At 50.6% G+C, this 24,681-nt stretch overlaps 1 protein-coding gene across 8 annotated transcripts in view; it reads right to left on the reverse strand.

The window, feature by feature from the left end:
- Positions 1–10,798, reverse strand: part of TAF15 (TATA-box binding protein associated factor 15) — a 35,511-nt gene extending 24,713 nt beyond the window's left edge. For 7 of the 8 annotated variants that reach the window (XR_016438867.1, XM_090025387.1, XM_090025385.1 and 4 more), the window contains exons 1-2: positions 10,471–10,798; positions 786–825 (exon numbers count right to left, since the gene is read on the reverse strand). Coding sequence is in view for 7 of the 8 variants with exons in the window: in XM_090025387.1 (XP_089881513.1) it covers positions 786–825; positions 10,471–10,783 (353 nt within the window). In the remaining variant the exon portion in view is untranslated. The remainder of the gene's footprint in view (positions 1–785; positions 826–10,470) is intronic. The other variant, XM_090025388.1, reaches the window with a different exon arrangement.
- Between the last annotated feature and the right edge of the window lie 13,883 nt (positions 10,799–24,681).

Consider the following 24,681-nt stretch of genomic DNA (forward strand, 5'->3'; position numbering starts at 1 on the left):
AATATTTGCTAAAGCAGTGGTTTCTCAACCTCTTTAGACTCAAGGCACCTCTCTTGAAACGCCAGCTCTTAGTTTTCACTCTTTTTTTTTTTTTACCTCCGGAAGAAATAATAGAGCTGTTTTTCTGTTCCAAAGAACTCAGAAAGACCACAACTACAGATTTTTATTTGAAATCTCTGGGTTTATCTTATGAATTGTATTTGTAAACCTAATAGTGGTAGTATTGTATGACATCCTTGAAAGGATTTCAAGGCACCTGGTTACTGTGCTAAAGGACACAAAAAACTTCAAGGGGTAGTTTGTAGCAGAAAATACTGTTGTAGCTATCTTCTGAATCCGTTCTTAAAAGCCCTTAAATTTTACACATATCAATTTTAGAGCGGTGGTTGGAGGAAAATTTACCTCTGTTTTGATCATACATACCGTACTTGCACTACCTCTTGCTGATACCCCTGTGAACAACTTTGGGCAGTCAAAAAAAAGGGAAAAATACTGCTGTATGTTTATGACATTGTCCATGTCCTTAAGTGTTAGCATCTGTGGCCTGCTTTAAGCATGTTTGCTTTCTTCCTTTCATATATATTTATACTTGAGCTTAAGACTGTAACAAGGGCTCAAAATAAGATGTCCTGTGCACCTGAAGCTTCCTGAGTATGTATCATCATGCACATCAAATGTCATGGTGGGAAATCCTGAATTAAACAAAACACACTTTCCAAAGAAAACTAATAAATGTGGCACAAAAGAAAGAGGGAGAGGGAGGGAAAGAGCAACCACATACATACCTTTGCTGCTGGCCACCAGATTGACTGTAACTTCCAGAGTCTATTAAAAGAATAGACAAGAGAAAAAAAGTATTTCCAATAAGTGGAACTAAGCACTTACAATTTACTCAAATAAAACCCAAGCTATAGAGTGCCAAGATGAGAGAGAACAGGAAAAATGCTCTCTTCTTCAGGGTCTAAGAGCTGTAGGCAGTTAATAACAGTTAATTAGTAATACAAATGTCTCAAGTCAGTAACTTTTCAATGATTTTCAAATGGGTTCTCCATACAAAGGTTAAACTGGATTTCTCCATAATTCCTCTTCAGACCTGGAGTTTTTAAAAGACAATAATTAAGAAAAAAGATCCTCTTGAATCTTGTATTAACTATTGTTAAAAGTAGCTCCTAAAGTTTTAATTAAAAGGAAAAAAATGTTTATTTGCATATTGTTTACTTTTGCATTTGACATCACTCTGCATGAGTTTATTTTTTTTGTATAGCACTTCTCCCTCATTTGCAACAGAAAATAGGAAAGAGAAATTTTATGCAAATAGAAACTCACTTTTTTGTAAGAACAACAAAATAATGTGGTCTCAGATGCCCTGGCACCACTTTCACCTATTTTGTATACCTTTCTGAAATTAACTGGAACAGGGGTGCTCAATCCCCTGCCCACAGGCCAGATCCAGTCTCCAGAGTCTTGTTATCTGGCACATGGAGCTCCCCATGGTCTTGTGGGGAGCCCCGTGAGATGTGGCCCTGTAAGTCAAGTTGGGCATCCCATGCAATTTGGGGCCTAATCCTAGTGTGTAAGATTGTGCAGAGGTGGCATAAGCCCCTAGAGCACAATCCTGGGGCGCAGGGCTGGATGGAGACAATGTGGGGCTCTGGAAGCTGACCCTTGCATGCAGGATTGAGTGGAAATAGCACAGGGCAGAGCCCCAGGGCATGATCCTAGCACGTGGGATTTGATCTGGCCCATGGAATGGCGCCACATCCCTCATTTGGCCCCTGGGGACAAAAAGATCAAGTCTCACTGAACTGACGCTTTACATTCCATTGATAGGTTGATCTTGAGTGGGCGTGTTCCAAAGACTAGAGAATATAAAATGATTTCAGTGAAGAGTACAACATAAGCCTCTTAAAAACAGCTAATCAGGCAAAACCCAACCTGTTACTCTCACTTTAAAATAATGTGTGATAATAATATGAGAGAGCACTGCCTGGAAAAGGAACTTCATAGATTTCCTGTGTGCAAGCTTAATGCAAGGAACTCCTCACTCTGAGAGAAAAAGTATGTTCTCTTGAGGCTAGTGTGGTGGAACTACAGCAGTGAGATGCATAGAATAGGCTTTCAGGTACGCTGTAGAGCAGTCTCACTTCCACTGTAGCACCCCCTCTGTTGCTGAGGAGGATGACAGCCTCAAGGATGGAGAACAACAAGCCGGGAAGGAGAGAAGCTATTCCTTAGATGGGACCCACCTTCCAGCTGATGTCAGTTTCCTCTTGCACCAAGGATACTCCTCCAAGGGAGGGGACCCCACAGGACAGAAGGAAGCAGGTGATCGTAGTATGGGATTTGATCATTAGGAACATACAGACAGCTTCGTTTGTGACATCTGGGATGACCACATGGTGACTTGCCTGCCAGGTTCAAAGGTAGAAGACCTAATGAGTTGTATAGATAGGCTACTAGTAGGTGCTGGGGAGGAACTAGTGGTCGTAGCCCAGATTGGTATCAATGGCATAGGAAAGCATAGGGGAGAGGTTCTGGAAGCTAAATTTAGGTGCCAAGGCAGGAGGTTGAAGTCCAAGACCTCCACTATAGCATTCTCCAAAATGCTTTCCATTCCATGCTGAGTGCTAGAGAGATGGGCAGAGCTCCTGAGTCTCAATGCATGGATGAGACGATGGCAGAGTGAGGAGGTGTTTACGTTAATCAGGAACTGGGGAACTTTTTGGGGACAAGAACCTGTAGAATTGTACTACCAAACACCTGATCAAAAAGGTAAAGGTGATTATGAAATGCCCAGGGAGATTAGAGTAGCTGCTAGAATGGGACAAGCAATAAAAAAAGAGGCTTCAGCTACCTGTCCACAGACTGGATAAACACCTCATCACGGCAAAATGTGGAAGCAAGATTTCTGGCTGTGATAAAGGAATACTTTCTATCTTGGAACCCACAAGAATAGAAGCAATTCAAGATCTAAACCTAAGTAACACACAGAACCTGGTCGAAGAGCTATCTGTTGGTTGCACTCTACAATAGCAACCATAACAATCACATTCAACATTCTGGCAGGAGGGAGTAAGCCAGCAGTGGGCAATTATTTTGGCTGGAGTGCCACTTAATGAGTTTTGGTGAGCCATCAAGGGCTGCACACAAAATCTTTCAGAAGATATAATTAAAAAAAAAAAAAAGCAACACTATAGATACAAAAAATAAATCATACACTAAAAAAAAAAAAAAATCAAACCTCTGTAACACCTTTAAATTCTATTTCAAAAAATATTTTTCTCCCAATTAGTTTTTTTGAGTACTGTAGAGTATACAGAGGCAATCTTATAATAGCTTGAAATAAAATCATATTCTTGCATATTGTGGAGGGTGGGCATGGGGTGTGCGTGAAGGGTGGGGTGACCACAGGGTTGCCTGCATGCTAGGTCCCGGGAGCTGGCCAGGATTGAAGAGAGGAGGGGGCAGGTGGCACATGCAGCAGTTTGCCTGCATGGTGTAAGTGCAGGTGCAGACTGTCCCTCCCCACCCCCACATCTAGCCCGTGTTCCACATGGGGCTGAGCCCTGTCTGCACTCACCTTGTGCCTGCCAGACAGCACCACCCCAGCCCCGGTCATGTTGCAGCTGCCTAGGTACTGCTCAGCTCCCCCTGCCTCCAGCAGATCCCTCCTCCTCCTGTCCCTGCTTTGGGCAGCAGGTAACACGGGGAAACCGTGTGGATGCAAGCCAGGCAGCGATTCAGGCAGCTCATGCTCTAGCATGTGGGGCTCCAGCTCTAACTCCAGGCCATCTTCCACCCACTCAGCCACCTGCAAGTAGCTACCCATTGTGCCAGGCAACTGAGTGCGAGGAAGGCTGCCAGAAGCTGGACCTGAGTCCCATGTACTGGGGCAGGAGCCATCCAGTCCCCCCCCACCCGCACCAATGCACACACCTGACTGGGCATCTGCTGCATGGCACACCTCCCCACAGCTTCCCTGCATTACCTGCTGCCTGAAGCGGTTCATAGATTTCATAAACATTAGGGCTGGAAGGGACCTCGAAGATCCTCAAGTTCAGCCCCCTGCCCCAGGGGCAAGAAGTCAGCTAGGGTCAAAGGATTCCAGCAAGATTAGCATCCAGGCATTTCCTGAGTAATTCCAGAGTAGGTGCCTACAGCACTTCTGGAGGGAGTCCATTCCAGGTCTTGTGGGCTTGGACCATACAGAAATTTTTGCTATGTCCAGCCTGCAGGTCTTTGTTTTTATTTGGACGTCTGTTCACCAGAACGCTTCTCCCAGATCCTGATGTACACCCCTTATGTACTAATAAGCAGCTACCAGGTCGCCCTTGAGCCTGCACTTTTCCAGGCTGAAGTCCCATGGCTGGGGCTCAGCCTCTCTTCATAATGCCTATTCTCTTGCCCTCTGATCGTGCACATGGCTCTCCTCTGGACTCTCTCAAGCTTCTCGATATCCTTCTTGAATTGTGGAGCCCAGAATTGGATGCAGTATTCCAGCTGCGGCCTCAAAGCAGGAGGATGAGATCCTGAAATTTACTTGAGAAGAATCTAGAGATGCAAGCCAGGGTTCTGTTTGCTTTACCAGCTGTGACATCACGTTGGTAGCCCATGTTCATCTTGTGGTCAATCGTGACCCCCAAGTCTCTTTCAGTAGTGGTGCTAGCAAGTGTTGCACTGCCGAGCCTATAAGTATGCTGTGGGTTCTCCTCCCCTGCCCCCCCACGGTGGAGTACCTCACATTTATCAGTATTGAATGTCATCAGGTTTGTGTCTGCCCACTTACTAAGTTTATCCAAGTCAGCCTGGATCACTAGGCTGTCCCCAGGTGCGTTTCCCAAAATGCCCCAAAGTTTAGTGTCATCAACAAACTTAGCCAGTGCACTTCTGACACCAATGTCCACATCGTTGATAAAGATGTTAAAGAGAACCAGTCCAAAGACAGAGCCTTGGGGGATGGCCACTACTGGTCAAGAAGCACCATAATGATTCACTACCATGGACCACTACTCTCTTGGTCTGACCTCAGAGCCAATTTCCCAGCCATTGGACTGTGGTGTAGCCGAGGCCACAGTTGGCCAATTTTTCCATGGTTCAACAAGGGCACGAGGAGGAAGAGCAGCTAGTTTCATGGTTTCTAGGGTTGGAAGGGACCCGATCTAGTCCGACCCCCTGCCATGGCAGGAAAGAGTACTGGGGTCAAACGACCCCAGCAAGGTGTATATCTAACCTCCTCTTAAAGACCCCCAGGATAGGAGCCAGCACTTCTCTTGGAAGTTGGTTCCAGATCCTAGCCGCCTTGACCGTGAAGTAGCGCCTCCTGATATCTAACATAAACCTACCCTCTGCCAGCTTGTGACCATTATTCCTGGTCACTCCTGGCAGCAGTGCTCGGGGGAACTTCTCCAGTGCCTGCTGATCCCCGCCCGACCAGTTTGTAACAGGGCACTAGATCCCCACTCAGCCTTCTCTTGTGGAGGCTGAACAGGTTCAGGTCCCTCAGCCTCTCCTCATAAGGCCCGCCCTGCTTCCCCTGACCATGGGAGTGGCCCTCCTCTGGACCCTCTCCATGTTGTCCATATCCCTCTTGAAGTGCGACTCCCAGAACTGGACGCAAGTACTCCAGCTGCGGCCTGACCAATGTCGCAAAGAAGGGGAGGATCACCTCCTTGGACCTGCTTGAGATGCATCTGTAGATGCATGACAAGGTACAGCTGGCCTTCCTGACTGCCTCCCCACACCGCCGGCCCATGTTCATCTTGGAGTCAATGATGACTCCAAGATCCTTTTCTGCCTCTGTACTGACAAGAAGGGAGTTCCCCAGCCCGTAGGTATGGTGCCGGTTGTTCCTCTCCAGGTGCAGTTGTCAGTGTTGAATCCCATCCTATTCTCATCCACCCACCCCTGCAACCTGTCTAGGTCCAATTGCAGCCTATTCCTCCCGTCTAGCGTGCCCACATCCCCCCACATCTTAGTGTCATCAGCAAATTTGAACAGGGTGCTTTTTATCCCTTCGTCCAAGTCACTGATGAAGATGTTGAACAGTGCGGGCCCGAGGACCGAGCCCTGTGGAACCCCACTGCCCACATCCCTCCAGGTCGAAAATGACCCGTCTACCACCGCTCTCTGGGTGCGGCCCTCCAGCCAGTTGGCGACCCAATTGACTGCGTGGGTGTCTACGCCACAGTCCCCCAGTTTCTTAATGAGAACAGGGTGAGAGACAGAGTCGAAGGCCTTCCGAAAGTCCAGGAAGACTATGTCCACTGCTACCCCTGCGTCTAATGATCTGGTGATCTGATCGTAAAAGGCCACCAGGTTGGTCTGACAGGAACCAGAGGTGGGGGGAGCTCAGTAATATCCAAGTAACTGCAGCAGCAGACCAGCTGAGAAGCTGGATGTGCTAGCCAGCGTGGGAACCCAGCGGGAATGCAGTGCAGGCTGCCCTGGGTGGGGGCTGGCCCCACACAGAGCACCACAGGGGTAGCCATGGGCCAGATGCAATCAATGGATGGATGCCTGCAAGTGGGCCAGATCCAATTAGTTGGTACGCCATATCTGGCTTATGGGCCTTATTTTCCCCACCCCTGCAATAAGCCAAACAAGTCCACCACTCCAATAAACAACTTCAAGAAGGACAATTACACAACAATTAGGAAGCTGGTTAAAAAAGTTTATAGGAACAGTCAAAAATGTAAAAGAGTAGGGCTGCACTGATAAAGATTTTGGGGGCCAATACTGATATCTGATTTTTGAAGAGGCATATCGGCCAATACGATCCGATTTCTGATACACCATAGAGAGCTGCCTCCAGCTGGTAAGTCCATTGTGGTGGAAGGGGAAAGAAAGGGGGGGTGATGGGCAGATCACCCCACCTCTCTGTAGTGAGGAAGGGGGCAGCAGCAGCAGGCACTGCCTAGATGGGGCCAGAGGGGGAGGCTCCTGCATCTGCTTATACCACAGAAGGGCACCTGGGGGGAGGGAAGGGGGGGACATGTGCCCATGGACCTGCGCAGGGCAGGGCAGGGCAGGGCAGGGCAGGGCAGGGCAGGGCAAGGTGGGTAGGCTGCAGCCGGGGCTGCTTGCCAGCGGCTGGGCTCAGGGCAGGGCCTACAACCACCCCAAATTTCACCGTAGCTCCCTTCCAGCACTGCCACCGCCAGCCACGTGGTGCAGCAGTTCTGGGGCTCAACCCCTATCTCCACCCACACGCCATGGAAGTTCTGGGGCTGCGCCAGGCGGCCGATGGCCGCGGCACTGGGAGGGAGCTACGGCGAAATCTGGGGTGGCTGCAGCCCCCTCCATAGCCCTCGCCTTTACGAGAAGAGCCCAGCACAACCCTGGCTTCAGCCTGCCTACCTGCCCCGCACAGATCTGGGGGTACACCCCCCCCATGCCCTCCCAAGGTATGGGAAGTAGCTCCCACCACTGCTTCACCCCTCCTCCCCCTGATGAGCCGTGGCTCTGACCCGTGGTCCCCTCCTCCCCCCGCCACGGCTGGGCACTGCCTGCCTGTGCCCTGGCCCTCGTCGTGAGGGTGAGCTGATCTGCCCCCCTTATCCCTTCCCTCCCCTCCCCTCCCCTCCCCTTCCACCACGCTGGACTTACGAGCGCTGCTGGGCTGTGCTCCTGCTGCCTGCATGCTTCGCTGTGGCTGTGCACATGCACGACATTTACTGGCCAAATTATCGGCCACATCTAGCCGATTTCCTTTATACCAGTACCAATCTGATACTGGGCTGATGTATCGGCGCACCTCTAGTAAAAAGTCTGCAGGCAGCTTGAAAGCTGTTTAAAAATAACATATTAGAGGTTCAGAAAAAGTGTATACAACTATTCAAAACAAGTACCAAGTGGACCAACTTCTGCCTAGTTCAACAGCAAAGTTAAGGAGGCTGTTGAAGGCAAAAGGGCATTTCTTCAAAAAAAAAGGAAGGCATGCCCAAAGGAGAAAAACAGGAAAACCCACAAACTCTGGCAGGTCAAGTGTAAAAATGAAAAGTGAGGAGTATCTAAGCAAAAGTTGTTGAAGTTAATAAAAACTTTTTAGATGTATCAAAAGCAGAAGGCCAGTAAGAGATTTGGTGCGACCACTGGATGACTAAGGTGTAAAATGAGCATTCAGAAGGTAAGGCCACAGCAGAGAAGCTAAATGCATTTCTTGCATTGGTGTTTACCACAGACGGTACTGGGAAAATTCTCATGCCAGATCAATCCTTTTTAGTAGGTAGTTCTGAAGAGCTGGACCACATTGATGCGACAAAACAGGGAGCTTTAGAACAAATCAACAAACTAAATACTAATAAGTCAGTACGGCCAGATGGCATTTGCCAGAGTTCTGAAAGACTGATGAATTGCTGGCAATAATATATAACCTATTGTGAAAAACAGCCAGTGCCAGAGGACTGGAGGGTTGCCAGCATAATGCCCATCTTCAGAAAGGGCTCCAGAGGCAATCCTGAGAACTAGAGACCAGTAAGTCTCACATCTATCCCTGGCAAGGCAGTAAAATCTATAATGAAAAATAAAATCAGCATCTGCACAGACAAATATGATCTGCTGGGAAAGAGTCAACATGGTTTTTGTAAAGAGCAAGCCCGTATCACCAATCTGCTGGAGTTCTTTGAGGGTGTTAAGAAGCATGTGGACAAGAGGGATCCAGCTGACATAATATATTTGGACTTTCAAAAACACATTCCCTTTTGGTGAGCTTTAAAGGCTTTTAAAAAAGGCTTTAAAAAACCCAAAACACTTCTCTCAATTTGTATAACATTTTTTTAAATACTTCTTGAAGTCATCTATGATCTAATTCAAATTTGAAGACCAACTCAAGAGATGAAAAACAGAAGCACAACACTGTTAACCTAATGCTAATGACAGCATCAATCTCTCCCCTCTATCCTTCATGTCTCTTTCTGGCACATAGTCTGGGAAAGATCATCTTAAATTTTGCATATAAACCTTGAACTTTTCTTTCCTGTTCCATCAATGCCACTATTATTGCCACTCAACCTGACAACCTTGAGATTCTCTCTGATTTTTTTCTTTTTCTCATCTAGGACCCTGACAAATATTGTTACTTTTCACTCTAAAAAGCCAGCTAATCATCTGCCTCTTCATGTGTGTCCACACTAATCAAACTGAGTTTTGTGCCATGATTCTATCACAGCTGAAGTACTGCAACTCCTTTCCCAGCTTCTCAAACCCACACTTCAAATTCCACCAATACAGGTGACGTTATTTCCCTATTCCTGGCATTCCCATATTCCCCTCTAAAAAGCTTTGCCTCACAGGGTCCTCACCTTGAGGATATTACGTGATTCTACCTGGCTCGCACCTCTATCCCATGCCATGCTATTCCTGTTCTTTTTACTATGTCACTCTTTCCCCACCTTCATGCTGTTCATGATGCCTCCTACACACAGACAACCTCCCTGTTCCCTCACTAGTAAAATCCTCATTTACCATTTTATCAGTCCAGTTCCTTTGACTGCAGAAGAATAATAGGAATAGGAATAATAATAGTAATAAACTTATACCGCAAAGAACTGAGAACGACCACAAAATGTCACAATGTTTGCAATACTATAGATTCCTAGTTGAAATTTCTGAGTTTATCCTCTGAATCACATTTTCATACGCAACACTGCTAACATTTCATGGCACCCTGGAGCCCCCTTGGAAAGATCTCAAGGCACCCCAGGGTCCCAACATCTGGCTCAAGAATCATGGGTTTAACATATTTAAAGATATATCAAAATGAATTAAAACACTGAGCTAAAAAACATGATGGAGTTACAGCAAAGGGAGCTCATCAGATAACGTAATCAGCTCTAAATTAGAGGACTGATTTTGATCTCCCCAACTTACTTGCAACCTTCTGCCAGACTAAGGCATTTTTTGTCAAAGTCCAGGTGTACCCAGACAAGAAGACTGTAAAACAACCCAATACGCTAGAAAAAATTATTTGGCGTGTGCAGTATGATAATAATGATTAGAGGCCCTTTATGAACTTCCACTGTGATTTAGTTCAGAAAAGGCTAACAGAGGGGTGAGCCTTGGAGTATTATTGGAGAGAGTAGGTATTCTGGGATTATTGGTGTATCACTTTTTCTGAACCTTCGAAAAATTCACGGGGGCCCTGGCTGGGACCAACATGCTGCCTAAACTCAGCAACCAGCACAAAAGACCTGTCCCATTTCCCAAATTTGAAGGGCCATTTTTAAAGCACGCTTTTCTTGACAATAACTTGCAATAACTTTCTGGGAGACATGCTCCTGTGTGTCACGCAGAAGTAAGACCTGGCACAGCGGGGAGCGCCCCCCCAAGCCCGGCTGACCCTACTCCCAGGCAGCCTCCAGGGCGCGACAAGGGGCGGGGCTGCTCGGCGACCCCTCCCCCTCGGGGGGCCGCACCACCACCCCGAGGGCTGGGGGCGCCCCCCCAACATGGCGGCGCGCAGCCTATTCTCACCTGCGCCACACGCCCCCCGCGACCCAGGGGGCGGCCACCTACCCGCAGACATCGCGCCGCTCCACCGGGCCGGGCCAGGCCGGGCCGAGACGACGCAGCGGGCTAGAGCGCCGCGCACGCACTGAGGAGCCGCAGCGCCGACTGCGGGGCCGCACGGCCAATCCGCGAACGCGGCGCCTACCACCCGGCGCGGGGGGGGGGCTGGGCAACGCCACCGGCCAACGGCTATGGGGGGGTGGGGCAGTACCACTCTGTGGGACTGGGGGTCACAGTGCAGCGCCCCCGCGGCGGCGGCGGCGTGTGCTGGTCTCATGGCTGTTCCCCGGCGCGGGACTGAACCAATGGGCGGCGCTGGGAGGGGGCGGCCAGCACGGCCTGGGCAGGGGAGCCCCGCACCCTGCTATCTTTCCCGCGGCAGCCGCAAGCTGACCACGTGCCCCTGTCCTAGCCACCCGGCAGCTGCCGGGGCATACATCTGACCCCACTCCGCATACAAATCTGGGGGGTACGTGTCTCCCTATGGCCCCCACCTTGAGTGTGTGCAGTAATGGGGAGCAAGCCCTACCCCTGGAGGAGCCCCCAGGAGTTTGTCCCACTCCCAGCCCCCACCCCATGGACCACCCTGGCTGGGCAGCACTCCCAGCCCATCCTACTCCCTCCCTCACTGGGGGGGAGGGCTTAATCTGCCTCCAAGCCACCTCCCTCAGCTACTCTGCAGGCTGCCTGGCTGTAATCCCAGCCACCTGCATGCCCATGGCACCCCCTGCGCCCAATTCCCGGCAGCCCCTTGCAGGCTGGAGTGAAGCCAGAGTGCAAGTGGGAACTGGGGTCGCTGCACAATACTGCAAATCCAGAACAAATGCTGTGCTGGAGTCATGCAGCCCAGGACTGGACTTGAGGTTGCCATTCGGGGGGCTGCCCTGCCAATTAGGGACAAGTCACCCTACAGCTACAGCAAGCTCCTTGTATGGCCCTGCTTAGTAGGCATGTTCCCAGCAGGTAGAGACTGTTTAAGAAACTGCACTGGACAGAAGAATAAATTAATGAAGCCAGTACATATACATTGAACACCAGATCACTATGCAAATTCACCCCAGGGCTTTGGAAACAAGAGCATGCTTTTATAGGCCTACCTCTTCCAGTCAGCAAACCAGCTCTTCAAAATACTCGTTCTTGCCTTTACACCTGGCCCCTTGGGGACAGGCCGTTGATATGACCTGTGAGGAGGCCTCAACCTGTAGCTGTCTCTCTGGTCTGCGGATGAATAGAGGATGCGTGTCTCCAGGGATGTCAGTCTGACACTCATCAATTCACTGAAAATAACCTTCCTTATTAGTTACTTATCAGCAGCACTCCATAAGGCCAACTTACAGTGCTGGAGTCATAACCTCTTAAAGGATTCTGTTGGAATTATTAGCAGTATTTCGATGGGCTAGACAACAGATTTTTAAAGTGGGTTATGCCATCTTGTTTACACAGAAGCTCAGGAAATATTATGGATATCCTGGTCCCCAAAACAGATGAACAGTCAAAACAGCCTTCCATGATGTCATTTGCCAGTACAGATGACTGTAATGGTAAGATACATGAGGAGACAATAATGGTAACGGTTTCTAAACTGGAACATCCTTGATCATAAGGAAGTCAAGTGAGGTAAATCACCAGACTGAATCTTATCCATTTAAGGATTCCCTTCCTGCCCTTCGTGGTAGAGAAAATATAGGACTTGACTGTAATGAATACAAAAGGAATTGTACATCAAAGCTTTTGGATGCCGACAGACCCTGTAATTCTCATTGATTCTAGCCCTCAGATAGATTAATGTAGCCTCTGCTGCTGAGATGCATCAAACCAGTACCTTGGCTGGTGTAATCGGCATGAATCCCTTCATAAGTACAAAGAAAGTAAAACACAAAGGTTAGATCAGGCAGTGCTAGTGAGCAGACTCCCATTAGGGAATTGTTCAATGCCTTGTTTTGAAACATTTAAAAATAATCTAGATAGAGCCCTGGGCAATATACAGATAGAGAAAAAAATCCTGAACAGTGTCTAGAGACATATAACACTAGGAGAGGGGAGGACGCTGAATCAGGCAGATGAGTGTCTACTACACCTGTCACTTCAGGGTGTTAGAGACATTTCAATAAAGATATTGCGAGTTTAGGTGACTAAATAACCTTGTGAATCTGGCCCTGATTTGTTCAGATCAAGCATTGGGAGCTTCTACTTTTCACACTAAACATCATGGATGTGAGAACACTGCTGATTCCCCAGGTAGCATCAGGTATGGATTCACTGGGTCCTAGGCCTGTGCGAATAGGGAACTATTCAATTCAGGTCTGGATTCAGCCGATTTGGATGCTGGCAATTCGATTTGGAGGTCCGAATCAGTTTTCCACTTCGATTCGGCTGAGATTCGGAGATTCGGCCATAGAGTATAATGGGGAATCAATGAAATATCTATAACTTTGTTGTTTTTTGTCTGATTCGGATGAAACTTGCAGGAGAACATTAAGCCTGCCAAGCTTCAAGGTGATAGGTGCAGGGGTTTCCGGGAAACTGCACCTTAAAGTCATGAAAGCAAAACTCATGTCACGTCTGTGTGTTACACCACAGTGGAGTGAAAACTGCAGGGGTGGTAGCTCTTGCTGAGGCCACAAAGCCTGCTAAGTTTCAAGGAGATAGGTGCATGGGGTTCTGGTAAACTGTACCTCAGGCTCTTGACAAGCAAATTCGTGATATAGGTGACACTGTGTGTGTGTTAAGGCACACGGGGTTGAAAACTGCAGGCCTGCTAAGCCCTGCTGCAGCCACAAAGCCTGACAGCTGTCAAGGAGATAGGTGCAGGGGGAATCTGGCTTCTGGGGCCCTGTACCTCTGGCAGCTAACAGGCAAAACTCGTGACATGGGTGCTTCTGTGACTATGTCTCTCTTAGTGCACAGGGGGGGTGAAAAAAAAACTACTGCAGGCCTGGATGCTAGGCCCTGCTGCAGCCATGAAGCCTGCCAGCAGTCAAAAAGATGGGGGGGGGGGTTGAGGGGGGTTCTGGGGCCCTACACCTCTGGCTGCTAACAGGCAAAACTTGTGTCGTGGGTGCTTGTGCAACTGTGTCTCTCTTAGGGCACGGGGGGGTGAAAAAAACTACTGCATGCCTGCCAGGCCCTGCTAAGGACACGAAGCCTGCCAGCTGTGTCAGTCTGTCTTAGGGTATGGGGGGTGAAAAACAGTACTGCAGGACTGCTAGGCCATGAAGCCTGCCAGCTGTCAAAGAGATAGGTGCAGGGGGAGTCTTCATAGACTTCATAGACATTAGGGCTGGAAGGGACCTCAGAAGATCATCAAGTCCAGCCCCCCACCCAAAGGGCAGGAAGTCAGCTGGGGTCATAGGATCCCGGCAAGATAAGCATCCAATTTGCTCTTGAAGGTGTTCAGTGTAGGTGCTTGAACCACCTCCGCTGGCAGGCTGTTCCAGACCTTGGGGGCTCGGACAGTAAAGAAATTCTTCCTTATATCCAGCCTGAAATGGTCTCGCAGTAGTTTAAGACGGTTCAACCTCGTCATCCCTTGGGGCGCTCTGGTGAACAAACGTTCCCCCAGATCCTGGTGGTCACCCCGATAAACTTATAGGTGGCCATCAGATCACCCCTGAGCCTGCGCTTTTCCAGGCTCCCAGCCTGTCGTCGTAAGGTCTGTTTTCTTGACCTCTGATCATGCGCGTGGCTCTCCTCTGGACTCTCTCCAGCTTCTCCACATCCTTTTTGAATTGTGGAGCCCAAAACTGGAGACACCAAGGCCGAGTACAAAGGGATGTCCCGGGACTTGCTTGAGAAGCATCTATGGATGCAAGCCAGCATTTTGGTCGCTTTAGTAGCTTTAGTAGCCACAGCATCGCATCGAAGGCTCATGTTTATCTTGTGGTCAATGATGACCCCCAAGTCTCTTTCTTCTGTAGTGCTAGCCAACACTTGCTTCCCAAGGTGCAGAACCTTGCGTTTTTCAGTGTTAAACACCATCAGATTCTCATCTGCCCATTTGCTGAGCCTGTCCAGGTCAGCCTGGATCACCCGCCTGTCTTCTGGTGTGGATGCTTTGCCCCAAAGTTTGGTGTCATCAGCGAACTTGGCCAGTCCGCTCCTGACTCCAATGTCCACATCATTAATGAAGATGTTGAACAATATGAGTCCGAGGACAGAGCCTTGGGGGACCCCACTGGTCACAGGGCACCATGATGAGTGACTGCCATCAATTACTACCCTCTGGATCTCACCACGGAGCCAATTTCCCAGCCAGTGGATCATGGTGGACCCAAGGCCAGATGATCATGGGATACCAGATTGACGGCTTTTCTGAAGTCAAGATATATGACATCAATCTCTTCTCCCTTGTCCAGGTGATAGGTCACCTGGTCGTAGAAGGAAATGAGATTGGTCAAACAAGACCTACCCGCAACAAACTGTCTGGCTTCTGGGGCCCTGAACCTCTGGCCGCTAACAGGCAAATCTCATGATGTGGGTGTGTGACACAGTGTGTGTGTTAAGATGTGCCCTCCCTGGTGCTGAGGCCTCTACACAACACAGTAGTGTGCCCCAGTGAGGGCTCCTCCTCCTCTATAGCCTCAGTCCGGTCCACTACTTTACATGACAACAGGTAAAATAACTTAGTGACTGACTGAGAACTAGCAGTAGCACCAGCAGCATCTCAGGTAGCCAACTACTCAGAGAGCCCTTCTTTCCTTTCAAGTAGGAGCTGCTGCTTCTCTAGTGTGTCTGTTAAGGTGTGCTCTCACTGTGCAACTGTATGTGCATCTGTGTGTGTGTGTACTTGTATTCAGGTGCACCCTCACTGGCGCTGGGGCCTCTGCACAACACGGCAGTGTACCCCAGTGAGGCCTCCTCCTCTCCTACAGCCTAGGCCTGGTCTACCACTGTAAATGATAGCAGGTCAAAATAACTTAGCTGGCTCAACACCAGTAGCATCAGCAGCAGCATCAAAGGTGCCCAGATGGAACTGTCACAGAGCCCTTCTTTTTATAAAGGAATTGACAGCAAGAAGTAAAAATATTGTGTTGTGTTGGATATATGATGTTACTCATGGTGTGTGATGACTTACCTTGTGTTTTTATGTCTATATGTTTATTATGAAAAAAAAAGGGAATACTTAAAAAATATATCTTAGGAAGCTTTCGGGTTGAAAAACCCTTTTTCAGGCTGAGGAAGTACCTGCAGTTGTTGTGTCTCCTGGTCCTGGATGGAAGGAATAGTAAAGAAGCCAGAGGCTGGCCTGGCATGCGATGCAAGCAATAAATGCAGTCAGTGAAAATGGAAATGGAGGCATCAGGGGATGAGGGACAGGTTGGAGTGGGAGGTGGGGGGTAGAAAGGGGGATGTAGCAGCACAGATAAAAGTGTAGAGGTACCTGGGGAGTCAGATGTCCAGCAGGTCGCAGTGTGCCGGAATTCCACTGTCTAATCTATATTGAGTCCATGAGTTTCTGTACCTACTACCTAGGAGGTTGATGAAGTGCAGTTCATAGGCCCAGCTCTGAAAAGCGGTTTGTACATTCAAACAAGCACCTAACCTCATCACCAAAAATGAAGCCAACTTCCTACACCTCAAGACACAAAACCTGCCAATTATCTCCAGCATCCCCACAAACTGCACATCAGAATCTATCAAAGACAACAATACCCAACTACCTGTGGGGGGGGGGGGGGCACATTGCTCACCAAAAAACCACTCTGCCTCCAGTCTCTCAGACCTGATCCTGAGAGGGAACAAATTACAGTGCAAACCACTTTTCACAGCCGGGCCTATGAACTTCACTTCATCAGCCTCCTAGGTACAGAAACTCATGGACTCAATATAGATTAGATAGTGAAATGCCAGCCTCCCTGACATCGTTGACCAGCACCACTTGCATCCAGCACTTGATCGAGGGTTTTGGTGCTGCCAGTGCACATACTCCCCTTCACCCTCCCCTTCACCATTGAGTCGCACATAACCGTCATCATGTGGACCATACTGGACTGCAAGGGATCCAGCTGTCTCCTGATGCTGTCCTTCAGCTGCCTCATCAGTGCCTGCACATCTGGTGTTAGCAGCTTGCCCCAGCCAGAAACATTGATCCCATGGAACTTCTCCATTTGGTTCTCAAGTTCCCTCACTACGGGGATCACATGGCTGAGGAGGGCATCACTGGCACCAAGGGTGTCAGTGGTCTCAAGGAAGGGCTTGAGGACCACCAAGATCTGGGAGATGGTACCTCACTCAGCTCTGTTCAGGGGGCTGCTGATCCTGATCTCCCCAAGCAAGGCCATCTCATGGATAGTCTTCTGTTGCTCCACCAGCCTTTCAAGCATCAGGTACGTGGAGTCCCACTGAGTCTCCACGTTCTGCATGATTTTGTGCTGTGGGATGCTCAGCTCTGCCTGTTTCTCCTGCAGCACCTTGGTCCCCTTGATGCTGCAGTGGAAGTAGCCCGCCACCTTCCTGCATTTCAAAATCACCTGGCTGGTAGCAGTAGTGGTGGCGGTGTCATCACTGGCAGCGCTGTCCCCCTCCAAGGCATCCCTGACTACGTGGTGCAGCCTGTGTGCCACACAGCAGATGCCAACAAAGTTGGCATCATGGACAGCCTTCACCATATTGGCCCCATTGTCAGTGGACATGAACCTGTGGGTGAGCTTGGCCTGCCCAATGAGCCACCCCTGCACCATGTGGTTCATGGCCCCCATGATCGCCCTTGCCGTGTGGGACTCATCCAGCACCTCAGCTTGGAGGAGAGCCCACCAACAGCCTCACTGATTGAACCAGTGCCCTGTGAGGGAGAGGTAGGTGTGATCGCCAGATGTTGGAGGTGAAGTGCAAGGCTACCTTTGGCCCTGCCTTGCACAGCTCCTCTTTGAAGTACTCCCTGAATGTCTAATACAGGGAAGGCACCACTGTCCTGCTAAAGGTGGTGCGTGCTGGCACTTTGTAAGATGGGGCCAGAAGTGCTATGAACCACCTGAACCCTAGCCCCATAACTAGGGAGAAGGGCTGGCTATCCACAGCAAACATCTCCCCAGTAGTGTGGGTAATCTTGCTTGCCTTTGCAACTTTCCCCCCTCTGTCTGCAGCTTTCCCCCCCTGGTCCAGGGTGGCCTGCCTCTGCTTTGTGGGGAAAGGGGCTTTGGATTGAGCAGCACACTTCCTTTTCGTCTCGCTCACACTGGTGCCAGGCTGAGGAGCAAGAAGGGCAAGGGAGTGCTGCCTCCTTAGATTCAGCAGTATCACTGTGGTGGAAAGGTGTCTCACATCCTTGCCACCGCTGATGTGCCTTCGGCAGTGCTGGCAGATGGCAAACCTGGGACCACCTGCCAGCTCAAAATGCTCCCATGCTACGCTACTCACCTGCTTCTGGGCTGAGGGTGAGGATGCTGCCTTATCCCATTCCTCAGCAGGCTGAGGCACAACAGCAGGAGGAGCTACCTCAGCTGAGCCACTTGCCTCCACAACCTCCACCACCTCCGAGGTGCTGCTTTCCGGAGGAGACCTGGGTCTAGGGGAAACTTGAGGGGTGTGGAACACAAACTCTGATTCCCCCTCAGTCCCCAGAATTGTTTCAGCCAGGGCGCTCAGCATCCCTGGTTCCAGCATCAGCTCCTCCTCTGGCAGTGGGAGGTTCATGTTGAGAGATGACATTGGGGTGGAGGAGACAGTGATTTCACTGTTGGTGCTTATTTCTGGACTGAGGGGAGGTGGTGCAGGTGTAGGGACATCAGGTGCAGACACTGCTCCACCTCCTTGCTTCCACTGGTAGCAGAAGTGTTACGGCTGCTTTGGAAGGGAGTGCATCTATGTTTCGGGGGCGGGTGGGGGTTTGCAGTTGTAGCTCTCCCCCTACCGCCTCTCCCTCCCCTGCCAGAAGACCTGGCACCTGCCTTTTCAGCACACATCATATTAATCTTTCCTGTGCTGCAAAAGGTGTGTGTGTGTGTATGTGTGAGTCCTTTGGCGTTGTGTGTTTTCTTCTTTTGCGTTGCGCTTGTGCACTGGACTCTGGTATGATTGTTTGGTTCACTAGTAAGTATGAAAGTCTATGTAGAAAATGTGTGCTGTCTATCTTCTCTGCTGGGATATGTTTATCTTTTATGAATTCTGAATGTGCAGTGTGACTCTGTTGTGTGTTTTATTCCCTCTGTGTTATGTGCGTGCACTGGACTCTTCTTTGAATATTATTAACTATATATGGTGTCTTCTGTGATGTTCTATTAATGTGAATGTGTGACTACTACTGTACTTCTTGTTCTTCTGTGTTGTAATGTGTACCTAAAATGATATAGCTCCTTCTCCTAAGACCCTGAGTTCTGTGATAGTCTCAGTCTGAATCTGACTTGCGTGTTGTCTTCAGTCTCTATGTAAATATTAATAATAATATTAATAACTAAGACCTACTATATATAATCTGAGTCTCTTCTTCTTCTATGAATATTTGATTTTCCTTCTTTTATGTGTGTATATTATAAGTGTATGGGTGCAAGCTGTGTGCCTCCCTACACAGTGATGGATCATGCTGGCAGGGAAAACACTGAGCTTTCTTTTTTCAAAGTTTGCACACAAAACGAGAGAGCAAATATAAATTGAAAGAAATGAATTGGATAGTATTAAGTAAAGAGATTCTAAACTAAGCTAAGCTAAATCCTATCCAGTCCTTTCTAACAACAAAAAGGAGCACGTGAGTTGCAACTCCTGACTACGAACCAAGCCTGGCAGTAGCACAGTGCCTTTCTGATGCTGTTCTTCAGACAGAACCAGCTCACAAAAGGCACAGCAAGCCTGCACACAAAGGTTTTTATGCTGTTTGTATGTCCCTCCCCACAGACACTGTGATTGGCAAGGCAGTCAGAAAGAGATCATGCCACTGGCCATCTAGAAATGTCAGTCTTTCCCCACCTACCTCCCCTCCCTGCTGCTCCCTGTCCCTCTTCTAAGTTTATGTTTCCCCATACAGGCAACCTCCAAATCTCTGAATCACCGAATCTTTTCTGAATAGATTTGGAAGCTCCAAAGAAAGGCCTTCTGACAGTTCTCTGAACCATTTGGTACTTGGTGCAATACATTCCACGTGAGTCGGGCCTGATGGCCTCACCAAGAGTGCTTCTCAGGAATGACATTATGTGGCAATGGGGACCTGAGCATCAGGCAGCCCTGGAGAAACTCAAGCAAACCATCACAATGGCACCTGTGCTCAGGTACTTCAACTCGGCAGAGCAGCTGGAAATCCAAGCCCACGCATCCAAAGACGGCTTAGGAGCATGTCTGCTTCAGCAGAATCAACCGATTGCATAGGTTTCGAGGGCTCTAACACAATCTGAGAGAAATTATGCATAGATTGAAAAACACCTTCTTGCAATTGTGTTCACCATGACAAAGCTCCACCAACATGTGTATGGCACCCAGGTATGGGTTCAGTCAGACCACAAATCCCTGGAAGCAATTTTTGCAAAGCCTGTAGGAAAGGCTCTGGAACGGCTGCAGAGGATGCAGTTGCAGCTACAAAAAGATGACATCTAGATTCACTAAAGCAAAGGCAAAGACATGTTAGTGGCTGACACAGTTTCTAAAGCCACAACACTCACTCCTGCTCCTGCACTGCATCTATTCCACTCAGAAAAGGTGAATCACAGTCTGACAGAAACGGAGCCACTCAGTGACCAGTTACTCCAGCAGTTACAGGAGCACACGCAGTCTGATAAGGACCTACAAGCCCTTATAGTGCAGCGTCTTAATGGATGGCCAAACAGGCAAAAAACAGTCAAATCTGAAATCTGGATTCAGGATGATTTGCTTATAATTGGGTCCAAAATAATCATTCCAGGTGATGAGAGGATGAACATGTTGACATGAAAGTGCAAGCTCGACAAATCATGTATTGCCCTAAAATGAATGCCCACATTGAGCGATGGATTGCGAATTGTGCACCTCATCAAGAGCTCCAGCCTAGTAATCAGAAAGAGCCCATGATCTCACATAAGATCCCAGATCTGCCTTGGCTAAAACTGACAGCAGACATTTTTGACCAACGGAGACAGTCTTATTTGATCCTAGTCAACTATTACTCCAAGGACCCTGAAGTTTTGCACCTGCCAGACAAAACAGCTGGCATGGTAGGCAAAATGAAGTCTCTGTTTGCTCCCCATTTCATACCTAGAGAAATTGTCTGTGATCACGTGCCATTTGCAATCACACGATGAAACCATTTGCGACTGACTGGGGCATAACCATAACCCATTCTAGCCCCGGGTACCCACAGTCCAATGGCCAGGCTGACTGCACAGTTCAGACCATCAAATCAATGCTTAAGAAGACATTGCAGGATGGCTCTGATCTACATCTGGCTTTTCTCAATCTGAGCAGGATGTCCATTTCTGGTCTTGAGTAAGCTCCAATACAGCTTCTGATGGGGAGACTTTTGCTCAGTCCCCTCCCTCCTACAATGGTGGTGCTGACTCCTAGACGACCGTTGATCACCTCTCACAATTTGTGGGACCTTCAAAGGCACCACAAGGAGTGCTATGACCGCACAGCTGCACTCCTGCCGCCTCTATGACACAGGGAGAAAGCAGGCATGCAAACAAATGCAGGTTGGACACCAGCGCCCGTCATGGCAAAATCGGATGAACCGTGCGACAACCCCCAGTGGTAATGTCTACAGGAGGAACAGAAGTCACTTAAGAAAGGATTACTCGTCAGTCCCAGCAGCACGTGGTAGTGTACCTCAAGAAACGGCAGCAGAGCAAAGTTCAGAAGACAAACCAGACCACCACAAGCAAGAGTTTCATCACACTGTAGAGAACCCACCAGTCCCCACAGAGCAACCTGATGCCACCACACCAACTAAGAGTGGACGTGTGGTGAGATTGCCTGTGAAGTACAGGGACCATAATGGGATGGCCATAAGGGCTAGAGCCCACCGGTGAGCCACAGTCCTGAAACGTTCCCAGTTCAAGTAGCGCCTGCTGAACGTCCAAGTGGTTAAGAAGGAGCTCCCCGAGTAAAGAATGGGGATGTGGTATATGGAAGGTCCCTTGAAGGGGCCAGCAGTGGGACCACCCATTCTCTCCCCATGATGCCCTGCGGGCACGGTTTGTGCTGGTGGGTAGTTGTAGTTCTCCCTGCATGCTGTGAGCTTCTGAGTTGCTGAATCCTGTTCCTAATAAAGATCAAGATGCTTGCCACCCCGCCAGTCTCAGCTGAATGGTGACTCGCGGACAGGAGCCCAAAGGCATGGAGCTCTCAGTGAGTGCCCCATCCCTGGCACCCAATACCATAGAGCAAACACTATTGTTGGGCCCATCCTTGGCACTTGGGCTCATGTGAGGAGCCCACAAGTGTCCTGTTGGCAATTCAGTCATGCCAAAAATATGAGCATACCCGTCCCTGCTCCCCTTTCCCCATGTGGGGTGACACAGCACAGGGAGCGTCCCCCTGAGCTGCACATATTAATCCCACACCCTAGCTGGTGGCGGGGGCATGTGCGGGGGCAAGAGGATCATCCAGAAAGTCCACTCCTAGTGACTGCACCATGCTGGGGAGCTGAGCTGTATGTGAGCAGGGGCAAGAGGAAACCCCCACGGGGGATCATATCAGGGGGCTCCTGTAAGAGTCTAAGAAATGGGAGCTTTTTCTGTCTGACAGAAGAAGGGGTGGAGGGTTCAGAGGCCTTTGTAACTCTGGATTTGCAGATGGGGCAGGGTGCATGTGTTTGTGTGTGTACCTGGGTGTCACTGTTCTGTGTGTGTGTGCACACGAGGGTCACTGGGGGGTGGGGTGGGGCGGTGTGCACATATATATGGCTCTATACGAGTCACTGCTATGTGCAGCACAGGGCACTGCCTATGTGCTGCACTGGGACCAGGGCCAAAAGTGCTGGGCAGGGGAGGCAGCACTGGAGGTAGGTGCCTGCTGACCCTTGCTCTGGCCGGCCTCTTCTTCCCGGGATCCTGTCACCCCGCCCTGCACGGAAAGGGGCTGAGGTAGAGCGGGGCTCTGTGTGCCCACCCCAGCCACTGCCCTGATGAGCCCTGACCCCACGGGGCAGTGATCGGAGAGGGGCCGAGATCTGGCCACTGTTTAACCAGGACTCCCTGGACCCGGGCTGTCACTGCGGGGACCCTCCAGCCAGGGCTGTCACTGCCTGGGCCACACAGACAAGGAAGGACAATGCGCCCAAAGAGTTCAGGCTCTCAGGTCGTCCCGGGCCGGGAGCACCCCCCCAGCCAGGCCAGGCCAAAGGCACCCACGGCCCCACCACTCAGCACCTTGCCCAGGTGGGGCGGAGACCCCTGGTTGCTGTGGCAATGGTGCTGTTGTGCCCAGTGACATCACAATCCCCAGGTACCGGCTCCTGCCAGTGCTCTCCCGCCCTTCGCCCGAGCCACTCGCTTTTCCTTGTCCCTCGTGCCTTGTTTCTCTTGCTTAGTTAGCTCCGTAGTTTAGCAGTTGGTTAGGTAGTTTGTTAGTTCTTGAGGTTGTTTCTTAGTTGGGTAGCTAGTTAGATTCTTAGTTGGTTAGAGAGTTACTTTCTGAGTTTATTAGGTAGTTAGTTAGTTTGTTTCTTCGATAGATAGTTTCTTAGTTTGTTAGCTAGTTCCATAGTTAGTTAGTTAGTTCATTAAATCCTTACTTACTTCGATTGTTTGTTTGTTAGTTTAGGTAGTTTCTTAGTTAGCTTAGCCCATTAGTTTGATAGTTAGGTTGTGCCCATCTTCCTATCCGGGCGTCGGACGTGAGCGCCAGCTGCAGCCGTGAGTGCCCTTTCTCATTCAGACAGGGCAGGGAGAGGGGGAGGGGGAGGGCGGCGCTGGGGACATGGCACGGCTCCATCCCGGGGACTTTTGGGAGATGTGGCAAGTTGTAAGCAGGGGCTGAGGTTGGGCAAGGGCCCAGCGCTCGGCCCCATGCCTCGTCCCTGCTCTCGGCAGTCAGGCTCAGGGCCGTGTTTCTTTGCAGATGCTCCGGCGGGAGAAGCTGCCCCCTGTGTGCCTGCACTCCAGCAACCTGGGTGAGCCCTGGGCACGTGCCCCGCCATGGGAGCAGCGGGGGCTGGGCAGCACGAGAGTCCACAGGGCTGTGTGGCCTCCCCTCCCGGCAGGGTTTGGCTGGCAGGCCAAGCCCAAGCTGTCCAAGGTCCAATCTGGACAGCCCCCGCCCCGTGCCCTCCCCGCCAGCTGTCACCTCCTGCTCTTCACCAGCAACTTCCCTGGGGCAGGGGAACACACTGGCCCCCACGGGCTCGTCGGCCTGAGCCGGGTCCTGGCCCTGCAGCCTCTGCCCATGCCCCAGCCCTGGGAGCCTTCCTCCTGGCAATGGCCCTGCTGCCCTCTGCTGCCTTGCAAGGTGGGGCTCACGTGGGCTCTGGGCTCCCCGTCCTAAAAGTGGTGCTCAGTGCCACCCAGCCTGATGCTCAGCCCTCACGTCCTCTCAGCACCAGATGCCAGCCTGGGCGCAGCCGGGTGGGCCAAAGCAAAACTGCCCCCCATTAAGGGGTTCCCATCTGTCTCCTCCGTTGGACAAGTCCAGGAGAGGAGGGACCCTGCACCCGGTGAGTCTGGGTCTGGCGTGAGCTGGGAAGGGACTGGCGCGCTTGCATGGGGAGGGCCTCGCACCCGACCCCCGTGGAGGAAGGCCCTGCCCTTGCAGCACGCAGGACTCCAGAGGGGCTGGTCACCCCGCAGCAGAGTGGGCCCGGCTGACGCGCGGCCCCTTGTCTCCCCGCAGGCCCGGGAGCAGTGCCGGGGGCAAGCGAGGTGAGGGGCCAGACGTGGCCGCGCCCCCCTGCTGCCGTAAGTGTTTCCCCTGCCCGGGGAGTGGGCCGGGTAGATCTGGGGGTGGGGGTCTCTCGCCATGTGCCCCCTGCCCCTCCCAGCCCCACGCAGCACATGGGACCCCAGGGACAGTCTCCATCTCCCGCCAACTCCAGGGGCCCTCCAAGAATAAGGGAGGGTCGTGGGCTCATCCCCAGTCACAGGGACAGTCCTTCCCAAATCCAAGTGTCTGATGGGACCTGGGACCTTGAGCTGGGAGGTGGGGACTCACCTGAGACAGCTGGTAACAACCAAGGCCTGGCATCCCCGGACCCAGTTCTAGGAGCCCCGCCCGGCACCGGGCCCCGGGGGGCTGCCAACCCTGCACCATGGGGAGATGGGACCTCGCTGCCCAAGGGAGCCC

The sequence above is a fragment of the Crocodylus siamensis genome, chromosome 13 (assembly GCF_052110815.1).
Source record: "Crocodylus siamensis isolate JL-2025a chromosome 13, ASM5211081v1, whole genome shotgun sequence".
NCBI classification, from domain to species: domain Eukaryota; kingdom Metazoa; phylum Chordata; order Crocodylia; family Crocodylidae; genus Crocodylus; species Crocodylus siamensis.